Source organism: Pleurodeles waltl, chromosome 9 (assembly GCF_031143425.1).
Source record: "Pleurodeles waltl isolate 20211129_DDA chromosome 9, aPleWal1.hap1.20221129, whole genome shotgun sequence".
In the NCBI taxonomy this organism is placed as follows: domain Eukaryota; kingdom Metazoa; phylum Chordata; class Amphibia; order Caudata; family Salamandridae; genus Pleurodeles; species Pleurodeles waltl.
The window spans coordinates 962,805,658-962,819,372 of NC_090448.1; the positions used below are offsets into that span (position 1 = coordinate 962,805,658).

At 48.7% G+C, this 13,715-nt stretch overlaps 1 protein-coding gene across 3 annotated transcripts in view; it reads left to right on the plus strand.

The window, feature by feature from the left end:
* The window catches only part of STON2 (stonin 2), a 569,996-nt gene that overhangs the window by 386,381 nt on the left and 169,900 nt on the right, over positions 1 to 13,715 (plus strand). The window contains exon 1 of one of the 3 annotated variants that reach the window (XM_069208357.1): positions 9,485 to 9,625. The exons of the other annotated variants lie outside the window; for them this stretch is intronic. Coding sequence (XP_069064458.1) covers positions 9,514 to 9,625 — 112 coding nt within the window. The 5' untranslated portion in view covers positions 9,485 to 9,513. Of the gene's footprint in view, positions 1 to 9,484; positions 9,626 to 13,715 lie in introns of those variants that run through there. 3 annotated transcript variants of the gene reach the window in all.

Here is a 13,715-nt window from a genome sequence, read left to right on the forward strand (position 1 = left end):
TACCCTTTCTACCTTAGTTGGGCTCCCTACTCAATGGCCATGACTGGAGTACATTTGTGATGTGATGCACAAACATGTCACCAGCACACACATATTTACACTTGTCACCAGTGTATACACCTATCACCAGCTCCTAAATGGGACACCAATAGTATACTACGAAGCTGTGCAGCCTCTACACTTATTTATATACCCTGAGTCACCTCTGATGAGTCTATACACCCCACGACCCACATATAGGGTGCCAGGAATAATATCCTTCTCATCCACACTAGCACATACCTGCATGGCATTGAAGGGTGAGGTAACAACATCCCAGGGCCACACTAGTGGCTGCAGATCGCTTTATAGATGCAGTGGCCCTTTTCAAGACACACACTTTACCTCCCGTCCCTCCCTCACCTTCCTTTAGACCAATAAGGCTCCCTGCCTCCCCATAGACCCTCCCTTCCCCTTAAAAAAAAACCCACCCCCACTACCTCCTGTTCTTTTTTGTCTAGCCCCACTAGAATTACCTTCTTCTTCGTCCTCCACGGCGGGGCCTGGGGGTCTTCGACTTTGCTCTCCTCGAGGCGCGGAGCTCCTCGGGGAGGGTTCCTGGTGGTCGTGTCTTTGGAAGGCGGGCGTGGCTGCCTAGAAGATGCGTCCTGGGAGTCGGCTGATGAGGTCGGTCGGCTCTTTGCAGCTGGGGCTACTACCTACGGATCTTCGGCTTGCAGGGACCGGCTGATGTGCCGGTTTAGATTTTCGCCATTTTTGGCAGTAGGACGGGCGTTCTGCCCGCGTTTTGAAGATTCTGGCTAATTGTTTGTGCATTTCCATTTGCGGTTCTTTTTTTTAGGGGGAGGACTTTTCTCCTTTATTTAAGGGGGTTGGGTCCTATGGTTGGCATTTCTTGTTGGTAACATGCCGAAGGTACCTGCCAAAAGACGCAGGATTATTTCCTCTTCCTCTTGAGATCAGGAGAGGATGTTAAAGTTCCCCTCTCCACGCCTGGGGGTCGCCAGGTTCCGGTGGGGGCTTCTATACCTCTCATGTCCAGAGAAGAGGTTCAGGACATGATTGAGGTGGCTGTCTCTCGGGCTCTCCAAGCAAGGGTGGCCAGGCCTGGTCGTTCTTCAGCGGCCCGTCCTCCTGGGACTGCGGAGAGGTCCTCTTCTGGGGATGATGATGATGATGCTCCATCTACTTCTTCTGGTGGGAAATATGTCTCCAGGGAAGAGATGTGGGAGGTGATGTCTCATGTTCAGAACAATTTAGGTTTTCCTGTGTTTCAGCCTACAGGGACGGATTCACATTTGTTCCCTCAGTATCAAACACCTTTGATGTTTGCCATGCCTTTTCAGGGCCCTGTGAAGGATATGGTACTCCGGGAGTGGAAGGATGTGGTTAAGTCTCAGGTACCGCGGTTCCTTCAGAAACTGTACTTGCTGGAAGGGGAGGATGTGTTACCACCCTCAATTAAACTGGATTCCATTCTGGCAACCCTAATTGGCAAGACGGCGGTCAGTCCGGAGGATTGTGTGCCTGCGGATGCCACTGACCGTAAGGTGGATTCTGGTCTTAAGAGGGCATTTGCGGCGGAGAATTTGGCCCCAGAGCGGGTATATTTTCTGCTTATTCTGCACAATCCTTGGCAAAGGATTTTGACAAGCTGGCTGTGGCTGTTCAGGAAGGTTCAGAGTGCTCAGAACTTCTGGCTGTTATGGAGCAACAGGCCAGGTTGCTGGCAGACATGTCTTCTGATGTGGTCCGTACTTCGGCTCTGGCATCAGGAGCTTTGATTGGGGCTCGTCGGTCCCTCTGGTTGAGGTTGTGGAAGGCAGATCCTGGGGAGAAATGTGCTCTCCTGAGACTGCCTTTTGAGGGGCGTAATTTATTTGGTGATCAGTTGCCTTCCATGCTTTCCAAGGCCTTTAAGGAGAGGAAACACACCTTGCCTTACAAAGGTGGTTCTTCTTCTGGCAAAAGGTGGAGGAAGCATTCGCTCTCATCTCCCAAAATGGATTCCAAGGCTTTTTCTTTCAGGAAACGTCGTTTTCAGCCCCGTTTTTCTCCTAAGAAGTCTGCCCCTTCGAGCCAGGGTGGGTTCAAGAAGGGGTCCTGACAATGATTGTGGGCCTGGCATTGGCCCGGTTGGGGGACGGCTGAGGCACTTTCTTTCAGTGTGGCAGGAGAGTGTCAGCGATCGTTGGGTGCTGGGCATTGTGGACAATGGCTACGCCATAGATTTCAAAGTGGTGCTTCCAGATTCCGGGGTGCGTCCCACTCCTCTGCCTGCAGTCGGGGCCCAGAGACAGGCGTTGTTGGAGGGGGTCCGGGACTTGCTTTTCAAAGGGGCCATCTCCCAGGTTCCTGTGGGGGAGAGAGGTCTGGGCACTTATTCTGTCTTGTTTCTGGTTCAGAAGGTGTCAGGGGTTTTTCGGCCTGTCCTCAATCTGAAAGGGGTGAATTCCTGGATCAGGATTGTACATTTCCTTATGCTGTCCATTCAGACTATATTTCCTCTGGTCAGTCCGGGGGATTTCCTGGCATCTCTGGTTCTGCAGGATGCGTACCTACATGTTCCAGTGGCTCGATCTTCTCAGCGATTCCTATGCTTTGCGTGGGCCTGGACCATTATCAGTTTTGTGTTCTACCATTCGGCCTCAAGTCCTCTCCCTGCATTTTCACCAAAGTGCTGGCCCCTTTGGTAGCTCTTCTACATTCAGAAGGGGTATTTATTCATCCTTATCTGGACGATATTCTAATCCAAGCGTCCTCTCAAGAGCTGTTGAGGAGGCATGTGGCTCGGGTTCTGGTGGTCCTGCATAACCACAGGTTTTTGGTCAACTGGGGGAAGTCAGATTTGGTTCCTTCCCAAGATCTAGTTTTTCTCAGGGCTCGGTTCTGACTCTTCAAGGCTTGGTGACTGTGTCGGAGAAGCGGTTATTCGTCCTCCAGTCTCTGGTGAGGTCGATCTTGTTGCAGCCTGCTCCCAGGGCCCTTCAGTGGTTGCGTCTGCAGGGTCATTTGGCGTCGGTGATTTTTCTAGTAACCTGGGCGCGGTTCCATCTTCTTTGCCTGATGAACTGGTTCCTGGTTCATTGGTCTCCAGGGTCAAGTTCTCTACCGGTGCGGATTCCGGTGTCGGAGTTGGTTCGCAGGGAGTTGGGTTGGTGGCTGGTGCCTGCTCATCTTCGGGTAGGGGTGTCTTTATCTCCTCCTCTCCCGGTGGTAGTGACGACCAATGCCAGCCTCTCAGGTTGGGGGGCTTGGATGGGGTCGGCTCAGATCCAGGGGTTTTTGTCACCTCTGGAAGCCAGACGTTCCTCGAATTGGCGGGAGTTGAAGGTGGTACTTCTAGCTCTAATTCATTTTCAAGACTCCCTGAAAGGGGTAGCGGTTCTTATTCGGACAGACAACTTGGTGACCAAAGCTTACGTGAACCGGCAGGGGGGGGCCAGATTGTGAGCTCTGTTCCGCCTTGCCAGGAAGATTTTTGTTTGGGCTCAGGAATGGGTTCTTTCCCTGCGGGCCACCTACATTCGGGGGGTGGTCAATGTTCGGGTGGATCTTCTGAGCCGGGTGATTCCTTCCTCTCAGCTTTTCTCCCTCCGGTGGTCTTTGTTTCATCATCTGGTTCACCTATGGGGTCTTCCGGTAGTGGATGTTCTTGCGTCTCCAGAGAATGCGAAACTCAGTCGCTTTTGCTCCCGGTTTCGTTGTCCTCAGGCTTGGGCGGTGGACGGGATGTCGTGTCCTTGGCCTCAGGGTCTTTTGTACGCTTTCCCGCCCTTTCAGTTGCTCCGTGCGTTTCTGTTGAGGGTACATCTTTTGAAAGCCAGGGTTCTCTTGATTGCTCCACATAGGCCGAGGGCAAATTGGTTTCCGTTGCTTCAGTTGATGGCATCGGGTCACGTGTGGTCTCTTCCTCTTTGCCCGTCACCTCTGGAGTTTCCTTACCTCTCGATGGAGTCATTGAGGAGGTTGCACTTGACGGCCTGGAAGTTGAACGGCGGGGATTGAAGGGTTTGGGAGTTCCAGTAGCTTTGAGTTCTACTTTACTGGCTTCCCGACGGCGTTCCACTTTGCTGTCTTATAGTTGGCAGTGGAAAGTTTTTTCTTCTTGGTGTTTCCGGCATAAGTTGGATCCTACGTCTGCTTCTCTTTTTGATGTGATGCAGTTTTTACAGGATGGCGCCCAGTTGGGTTTGTCGGTGGCTTCTCTACAGGTGCAGTGGGTGGCGATTCAGGCTTTTAGGGGTCCATGGCGTAATCTATCTGATGAGGGTCGTTTGATGCCTCGATTTTTCCAGGGTCTTCTTAACTTGTTTCCTCGCCCGGTGCGTTCCTTTTTCTTCCTGGGATCTTTCTTTGGTATTGGATGCATTGACGATTGCTCCCTTTAAACCTCTGGGGACCTGTGACTTGCGTCATCTTTCTTTGAAAACTTTTTTTCTGGTGACCATTACTTCGGCCCACCGTTTAGGGGAATTGGGGGCCTTGGCCTGCTCGTTTCCTTTTTGTAAGGTTTTTCCGGATCGTGTGGTGCTTGTTCCGGTTCCTTCATTTGTTCCTAAGGTGAATTTGTCTTTCCATGCTCGCCAGGAGGTCATTCTTCCTTCGTTTTGTCTGGATCCTTCCTCGGATGAGGAGGTTCGGTTGCATTCTTTAGATGTGCGTCGGGCCTTGTTGGAATATCTGTGGGTAGTTGCTCCTTTCCTTAAGGGTGATGCTCGATTTGTGAATTTCGGTCCAGCTCGGAAAGGTGAGAAGCCATGCACGGCTTCCTTGAGTCGGTGGGTTCACTCGCTGATACTGTTGGCTTATTCTTTGAAAGGGGTGGTTCCACCCCAAGGGATTCAGGGCCGTTGTACTAGGGGTATGGCGGCTACGGTGGCGGAGCTTCAGGGCGCTTCTGTGGTGGAAATTTGCAGAGCCGCGACTTGGGCCTCACCTTCGACCTTTGTTCGTCATTACAGACTGGCGGACTTGGGTAATTTGGAGTCGGTGTTGGGTCACCGTATCTTGTCCTCTATGATGTAATAGGGGGTGGGGACTCAGTGGTCTTTATTGGTTATGATTAAACTTGTTGCAACTCAGTGTCTGTCTCCTGTTTTCTCTTGCTATGTCTCATTGGTCTAAAGGAAGGCGAGGGAGGGACGGGAGGTAATGCGTCCATTACTTACGTTAATGGCATTACTCCTAGTCCTACTCCCTCGCCTTCCTTTCCGTTCCCTCCCGCCCTCCCGGTACGGACTGCCTGAGTTGCTGCTTGGGCTTGTTTTTGTACAGGAGGTGGTGGGGGAGGTTTTTTAAGGGGAAGAGAGGGTCTATGGGGAGGCAGGGAGCCTCATTGGTCTAAAGGAAGGCGAGGGAGTAGGACTAGGAGTAATGCCATTAACGTAAGTAATGGACGCATTCCACATCACATCTGCTTAGGTGACTAGGCAATTTACTATACATACCCATTAGATGACCATTTAATATGATAGGGCACTCATTCATGAAATAATATTAGGCTGTGGGTAGAACTGAAGTAAAAATACATCACAAGCTAATCACTGTTACCACGTTCTATGGAAACCACTGTCCTCTGTGCAATTACAAACAGAGCTGGTGTATCCCTGCAAATAATTTACAGAACATAGTGGAGTTACTATACCAGGACCTACCTGACTACAGCATCCACGGCACCGTGCTGCTCCTTCAGTGGGCGGATTTAATGGGCAGTACAACAGAACATTTCACGCACACCACCCCCTGCATTCACAACTCCTTTTTACAGTCCAAATAACGAGTTCTTGAATGAGTGATTTCCGAGCTACCTCGGGTAATAAGCAGTGCCAGGTATTGACATAAACATAAAGGGAGGCTTTATTAGAAAAGCCTTTCCTGCCCTAACACTATCTTTGCTTCCCGTTTTGTAGGCTTCCAGGGCTTTATTTGTAAATAAACATGCCGGTGCCCAAAGCCCTCCTCTTATACACGCGGCTGCTAGAATTAAATGTACAAACAAGGAATACTGAGGCGGCGTAATCCTGAGCCATCTCGGGCCTCTCAATCCATTTAAAGCAAATCCCTGCCCCTCCAGCTCACTCTTGCAGCTTTCTGCTTTCTCCCATTGTGACGCTTTTTCGTTTTTCTCTTCCCCCGTCCTTCCCATACTGTCTTTTGCTCGCAGTAAATGCTTGAGGCAGAAAAATAAGTGCCAGCCTTCAAAAATAAGTGCCCGTGCACCGGAAACAACAAGCACAAATTAAGCACTGGCCTGAAGACATAACATAACGTAACACAATATAACAAAAACGATTATACAGCTGGGAGAAGACTCTCTTACATGTTTAGGTTGGTTTTTGGCTACGAGGTTGTCATCTTTGTATACAAACCATCATGAAAAGTATTTAAATAATGGATCGTATTATAAATACCAAAATGCTGAGCGTAAGATGATGTGATTGAAGGACCAGGTCTGCCTCCACTCGTCCGGGCACACACTATGAAAGAGAGATTACTGTTTCTTTAAGTGAAAAAACTCAACTTTTTCAGCATATCACCAGTATCCTGAACGCACGATTCGTGGGGCCCTTCAACCCTGAACGGGGTGGGGAAGGCTAGACCTCCGAATCCCACTGGTGCTGTGGCCCGGAGAAAGCGCTCCTGCCTGTGATCTCCGGCCAGCTCTTTCTACGACGCCAAAAACACAGAGTCTTATATGTCAACTACACTCTCTGTGCTGCGACATTCTAATCAATTAGCTGTGCACCGCCGACCATGCTCATATCTCATTGAGAGTAACCATTCCTATCCTGGGGTTATCAGAGTCCCACGCTAAATTATATTTTGCTGTTTGAGCACTCCCTTTCACCTTGAACTAAGGCCATTTGTTTCGATAGCGCTGTAAGGCAGCTGCCTACAACGGCCTTAACTTGGCACCGGCCAACGGCACATTTCACCAACCAATTGCCAGCCGTCAAAATCCCTCTGACAAGTATATCTCCAAGTTATGCAACAACATCGCAGATATAGCTTCAAAGAACAACGATGGTTGATTTGCACCAGAAATGACATTCATGTCGTCAAACTGCAACATCCAGTACATTCTGCACACCCCTGCTTAGTTCTGCCCACCTAAAAGCATCCCAGGAGACTATTGTAGGAGGCAAATTCCATTCCTGGCATCTTAACACGGTGGCAATATAAATGTCACTTTTGTCGCAAACGACACGATTTCCCTTTCTCAAACGTGTTCAACAATCACATACTGGTTTTGTCCTGTTTGGGGCCTCGTCGCTGCAATGCAGTCGGCATGTTTATAGGGTGATCTGTTAGGTAAGCAGGCATTGCCCTGGCACAGTAATGTTTCAGGTAGTCTGAACTAGGGAACCGAGCTAATCATTTGCAGTGTATGTTAGAAACCGAATTGTGTCTTGGCGTCTACTAACGGATGACGTTAATTCACACCTCGGCTCACGTACTGTATTGCCCTCCTAATGATGAAAATCTGAATAATCTGCCAGAATTTGAACCCGCTGCAGTGGGTTACGCAGAGGCGTGTGCAACTGGGTACCCCACCCACTGAACTTTATACTTACAATGGCACTGACAGCTCCCTTGGTGACTTCTTACAGTCTAATTACACACAGCTGGAGGGTTTTTATTGTCCCTCTCTGTATAATGGCACTTTTATTATGATTAATCTGCCCCAGCTGTAAAGCCGTATTACACGGCTGTGCGCGTCTCATCTGGTTAAAAGACGCTTCTCTCTGGATGGGCTCACAGCTGTGTCTTGGTTTTAATGTAAATTGTGTTTCTGCAATGCTTTACGAAAAGCAATCTTGATGATAGGCAAATAACAACATGGATACGGGACTCCCACTGCAGTCTGCAATAGAAACCCATATTACGCGTGCCCGGGGCACTGGCTGTGGTGTTTGTTTCTTTTGAGAGGGCACTGAGGTTGGCTGTGATTGACAGTACAGCTGTGTCCACAAGGCAGAAGTGTCTTAAGAACTGAAAGCAGGAGGGAGACTGGAAGCAGGTGCGGGGGAGGGGCTGGCCTCCTCCCACTCTAAGGAAGCGGCCATCCAATCAGAGCCCTCCGCTCCGGCGAGGCGATTGGCACAATGTGCGCACAATAGGAGGCGAGGGGAGGGCTGGCTTTGAGAGGAACAATTTAGTTTGTGGGACTGCCCTCCCCCAAGGGTCTTTGCAGGGGCTGTTAGTTGAACGTTAACCCTTTGCTACTGAAAAACTTCAATTAGAAACAAACCGACTAGAAGACATGTGGTCGCTTGACTTGCCTCCTTGCGGAAACTAAGTTGCATCCGGCAGCTCTGGGCATCAGAGGCGCATCTCTGGCGCTCGGCCTGGCCATAAGGGAGGACGGAGACACTGCAAGACAGGATACACCATGAGGATCTGGACAGGTAGGGCCTGCTTTGATCAATTTGTCCTTTTCTCCTCTAGAGGATTTAGCAAGGACTTCTACATGAGTTGGCACTGTTGGATATTGCTGGGCAGTGTGCGAAGATGGCACTCTTAGAAAGTCTGTGAAGCTCGCAATATTCATTTATATGGAAAGTTTGCATTGCAGGGATGCATGTTTTGCTATTGTGTGCAAGGAGAAGGTGGCACTTGTGAACAACGAGGGGGCTCACTGGTGGGCAGCGGGAGAAGCCCGCACTGGTGGTAGCCTGAGAAGCTGGCACCAGTGGCTGTTGCTGGACACTGTGAGAGCCTTGCACAGATGAACAACATGTGAAGCTTGCACTTGTCATTAACAGGCAAATCTGGCTCGGGCCGCGTGACAAGCACCCACTGGTTGGCATTGTGGGAAACTGACAGGTGTGGGCAGTCCTGAAAAGCTAGCGTTGTGCCCAGTGTTAAAGGCCTACACTGACTGACAAATGTTTGAACCTGGCACCTGCGAGCATACTGAAAAGTCCGCGCTAGTGGACATCCGAATGAGCTTGCGCTGGTGCACAACGTATGAAGCGCGCGCTGGAGGATCACGTGGGAAGACCGCTCTAGAAGACTGTCCGTGAAGCTTGCACGGGTGGGCAGCTTGAGGGTCGTGCTGCATTGGGCTAGGAAGCTGATGCTAGTGGGCAACCCGAGGATGTGGCATTGGTGTGCACAGTGGGCAGCTAATCTAAGAGGCACTAAGGGAAACTCTCAGTGGCGGTCTCAATAAGAAACTGGCACTGATGCAGTGGCACTAGTGGGCAGCATTAGAAGCTGGTGTTGGAGAGTCCTACGTGAGAAGCTGTCACAGATAGACGACCTAAGAACTGCGATAGATGTGTGAGAAGCGGGCACTGAGGTGAACTGAGAGCATGGCACTGGCACTGGACAGGGTGCTAAGTTGATACTACTGGTTTACAATGTGTGAGATGCTGCCACAGATGGACAATATGAGCAACTGCACTTGGGGGATGGGGTGGGGGCAAGAGAAGCTGGGAGGGGCACGTGAGAAGCTGGCACAGGTCTGAACTGTGAGGACGTGGCACTGCTGGACACTGTGAGAAGATGATACTGGTGGCCAATGTGAGAAGCTTGTACGCGTGGATAATGTGGGAAGCTGGCACTGGTGGGGAACATTCGCTGCCGATGGAGAGTCCTACAGGAGAAACTGTGCCAGGTGAGAAACTGCACTTGAGGGACGGGTGGGCTGTGGGACCATCTGCTGGTGGGCAATGTGGGAAGCTGTCACTATGGTACAATGTGAGAAGTTGGTACTCGTGGACCGTGTGAGAATCTGGCAGTGGTGTGCCATGTGAGAAGTCTCACTAGTGGCTAGTGTGAAAAGCTGCCACAGATGGATCATGTCACTGGTGAGAAATGTGAGATGTCACTGGTGAACAGTTTGAACAGCTACTACTTGTGATTGTTTGGCCATGCAAGAAATTGTCACTGGTGAACAATGTGAAAAACTGTCACTCATGAGCTGTATGAGAAGTTGTCAAGCATGTGCCATGAAGGAAGCTGTCACTGGTGAGCAATAAGAGAAGGTAACACTGGTGTGTTGGAAGTTGTTATTAGTAGGGTGAGTAAGAGGTGTTCATAGTGGTCAGTGTGAGGCACGGTCAATGAAAGACTATGTAAGAAGCTGTCACTGGTGAAGAGTGTGTGAGACGCTGTCATTGAAAGACTACGTAAGAAGCTGTCACTGGTGAGGAGTGTGTGAGAAGCTGTCACTGAAAGACTACGTAAGAAGCTGTCACTGGTGAGGAGTGTGTGAGAAGCTGTCACTGAAAGAATATGTAAGAACCTGTCTCTGGTGAAGAGTGTGTGAGAAGCTGTCACTAAAAGAAGAGTGTGTGAGAAGCTGTCACTGAAAGAATATGTAAGAACCTGTCACTGGTGAGGAGTGTGTGAGACGCTGTCATTGAAAGAATATGTAAGAAGCTGTCACTGGTGAGGAGTGTGTGAGACGTTGTCACCGAAAGACTACGTAAGAAGCTGTCACTGGTGAGGAGTGTGTGAGACGCTGTCATTGAAAGACTACTTAAGAAGCTGTCACTGGTGAGAAGTGTGTGAGAAGCTGTCACTGAAAGAATATGTAAGAACCTGTCACTGGTGAGGAGTGTGTGAGACGCTGTCATTGAAAGAATATGTAAGAAGCTGTCTCTGGTGAGGAGTGTGTGAGACGCTGTCATTGAAAGACTACGTAAGAAGCTGTCACTGGTGAGGAGTGTGTGAGAAGCCGGCATTGAAAGAATGTGTAAGGAGCTGTCACTGGTGAGGAGTGTGTGAGAAGCTTTCACTGAAAGAATATGTAATAAGCTGTCACTGGTGAGAGTGTGTGAGAAGCTGTCACTGAAAGTACATGTAAGAAGCTGTCACTGGTGAGGAGTGTGTGAGACGCTGTCACTGAAAGAATATGTAAGAAGCTGTCACTGGTAAAGAGTGTGTGAGATGCTGTCACTGAAAGAATATGTAAGAAGCTGTCACTGGTGAGGAGTGTGTGTGACACTGTCATTGAAAGAATATGTAAGAAGCTGTCACTGGTGAGAGTGTGTGAGAAGCTGTTACTGAAAGAATATGTAAGAAGCTGTCACTGGTGAAGAGTGTGTGAGAAGCTGTCACTGAAAGACTATGTAAGAAGCTGTCACTGGTGAGGAGTGTGTGAGAATTTCTAACTAAAAGAATATGTAGGAAGCTGTCACTGGTGGGAATGTGTGAGAAGCTGTCACTGAAAGAATATGTAAGAAGCTGTCACTGAAAGACTATGTAAGAAGCTGTCACTGGCGAGGAGTGTGTGAGAAGCTGTCACGGAAAGACTATGTAAGAAGCTGTCACTGGTGAGGAGTGTGTGAGAATTTGTAACTAAAAGAATATGTAAGAAGCTGTCACTGGTGGGAATGTGTGAGAAGCTGTCACTGAAAGAATATGTAAGAAGCTGTCACTGGTGAGGAGTGTGTGTGACGCTGTCATTGAAAGAATATGTAAGAAGCTGTCACTGGTGAGAGTGTGTGAGAAGCTGTCACTGAAAGAATATGTAAGGAGCTGTCACTGGTGAGGAGTGTGTGAGACGTTGTCACCGAAAGACTACGTAAGAAGCTGTCACTGATGAGGAGTGTGTGAGACGCTGTCATTGAAAGACTACTTAAGAAGCTGTCACTGGTGAGGAGTGTGTGAGAAGCTGTCACTGAAAGAATATGTAAGAACCTGTCACTGGTGAGGAGTGTGTGAGACGCTGTCATTGAAAGAATATGTAAGAAGCTGTCTCTGGTGAGGAGTGTGTGAGACGCTGTCATTGAAAGACTACGTAAGAAGCTGTCACTGGTGAGGAGTGTGTGAGAAGCCGGCATTGAAAGTATATGTAAGGAGCTGTCACTGGTGAGGAGTGTGTGAGAAGCTTTCACTGAAAGAATATGTAATAAGCTGTCACTGGTGAGAGTGTGTGAGAAGCTGTCACTGAAAGTACATGTAAGAAGCTGTCACTGGTGAGGAGTGTGTGAGACGCTGTCACTGAAAGAATATGTAAGAAGCTGTCACTGGTAAAGAGTGTGTGAGATGCTGTCACTGAAAGAATATATAAGAAGCTGTCACTGGTGAAGAGTGTGTGAGAAGCTGTCACTGAAAGACTATGTAAGAAGCTGTCACTGGTGAGGAGTGTGTGAGAATTTCTAACTAAAAGAATATGTAGGAAGCTGTCACTGGTGGGAATGTGTGAGAAGCTGTCACTGAAAGAATATGTAAGAAGCTGTCACTGAAAGACTATGTAAGAAGCTGTCACTGGTGAGGAGTGTGTGAGAAGCTGTCACTGAAAGACTATGTAAGAATCTGTCACTGGTGAGGAGTGTGTGAGAATTTGTAACTAAAAGAATATGTAAGAAGCTGTCACTGGTGGGAATGTGTGAGAAGCTGTCACTGAAAGAATATGTAAGAAGCTGTCACTGGTGAGGAGTGTGTGTGACGCTGTCATTGAAAGAATATGTAAGAAGCTGTCACTGGTGAGAGTGTGTGAGAAGCTGTTACTGAAAGAATATGTAAGAAGCTGTCACTGGTGAGGAGTGTGTGAGACGCTGTCACTGAAAGAATATATAAGAAGCTGTCACTTGTGAAGAGTGTGTGAGACGCTGTCACTGAAAGACTACGTAAGAAGCTGTCACTGGTGAGGAGTGTGTGAGAAGCTGTCACTGAAAGAATATGTAAGAAGCTGTCTCTGGTGAGGAGTGTGTGAGACGCTGTCACTGAAAGAATACGCAAGAAGCTGTCTCTGGCGAAGAGTGTGTGAGAAGCTGTCATTGAAAGACTACGTAAGAAGCTGTCACTGGTTAAGAGTGTGTGAGAAGCTGTCACTGTAAGAATATGTAAGAAGCTGTCACTGGTTAAGAGTGTGTAAGACGCTGTCACTGTAAGAATATGTAAGAAGCTGTCACTGGTAAGGAGTGTGTGAGACACTGTCACTGAAAGAATGTGTAAGAAGCTGTCACTGGTGAGGAGTGTGTGAGAAGCTGTCACTGAAAGAATTTGTAAGAAGCTGACACTAGTGAGGAGCGTGTGAGAAGCTGTCACTGAAAGAATATGTAAGAACCTGTCTCTGGTGAAGAGTGTGTGAGAAGTTGTCACTAAAAGAATATGTAAGAAGCTGTCACTGGTGAGGAGTGAGTGAGACACTGTCATTGGTAGTCAAGTGAAAACTGCGCCAGTGACGGAGCAGGTGAATCTGTCGCTGACGAGGTGTGTGAGAAGCTGTCATTGAAAGACTACGTAAGAAGCTGTCACTGGTTAAGAGTGTGTAAGACGCTGTCACTGTAAGAATATGTAAGAAGCTGTCACTGGTAAGGAGTGTGTGAGACACTGTCACTGAAAGAATGTGCAAGAAGCTGTCACTGGTGAGGAGTGTGTGAGAAGCTGTCACTGAAAGAATTTGTAAGAAGCTGACACTGGTGAGGAGCGTGTGAGAAGCTGTCACTGAAAGAATCTGTAAGAACCTGTCTCTGGTGAAGAGTGTGTGAGAAGTTGTCACTGAAAGAATATGTAAGAAGCTGTCACTGTCATTGGTAGTCAAGTGAAAACTGCCAGTGACGGAGCAGGTGAATCTGTCGCTGACGAGGTGTGTGAGAACCTGTCACTGAAAGAATATGTAAGAAGCTGTCACTGGTGAGGACTGTGTGAGACGCTGTCACTGAAAGAATATGTAAGAAGCTGTCTCTGGTGAGGAGTGTGTGAGACGCTGTCACTGAAAGAATACGCAAGAAGCTGTCTCTGGCGAAGAGTGT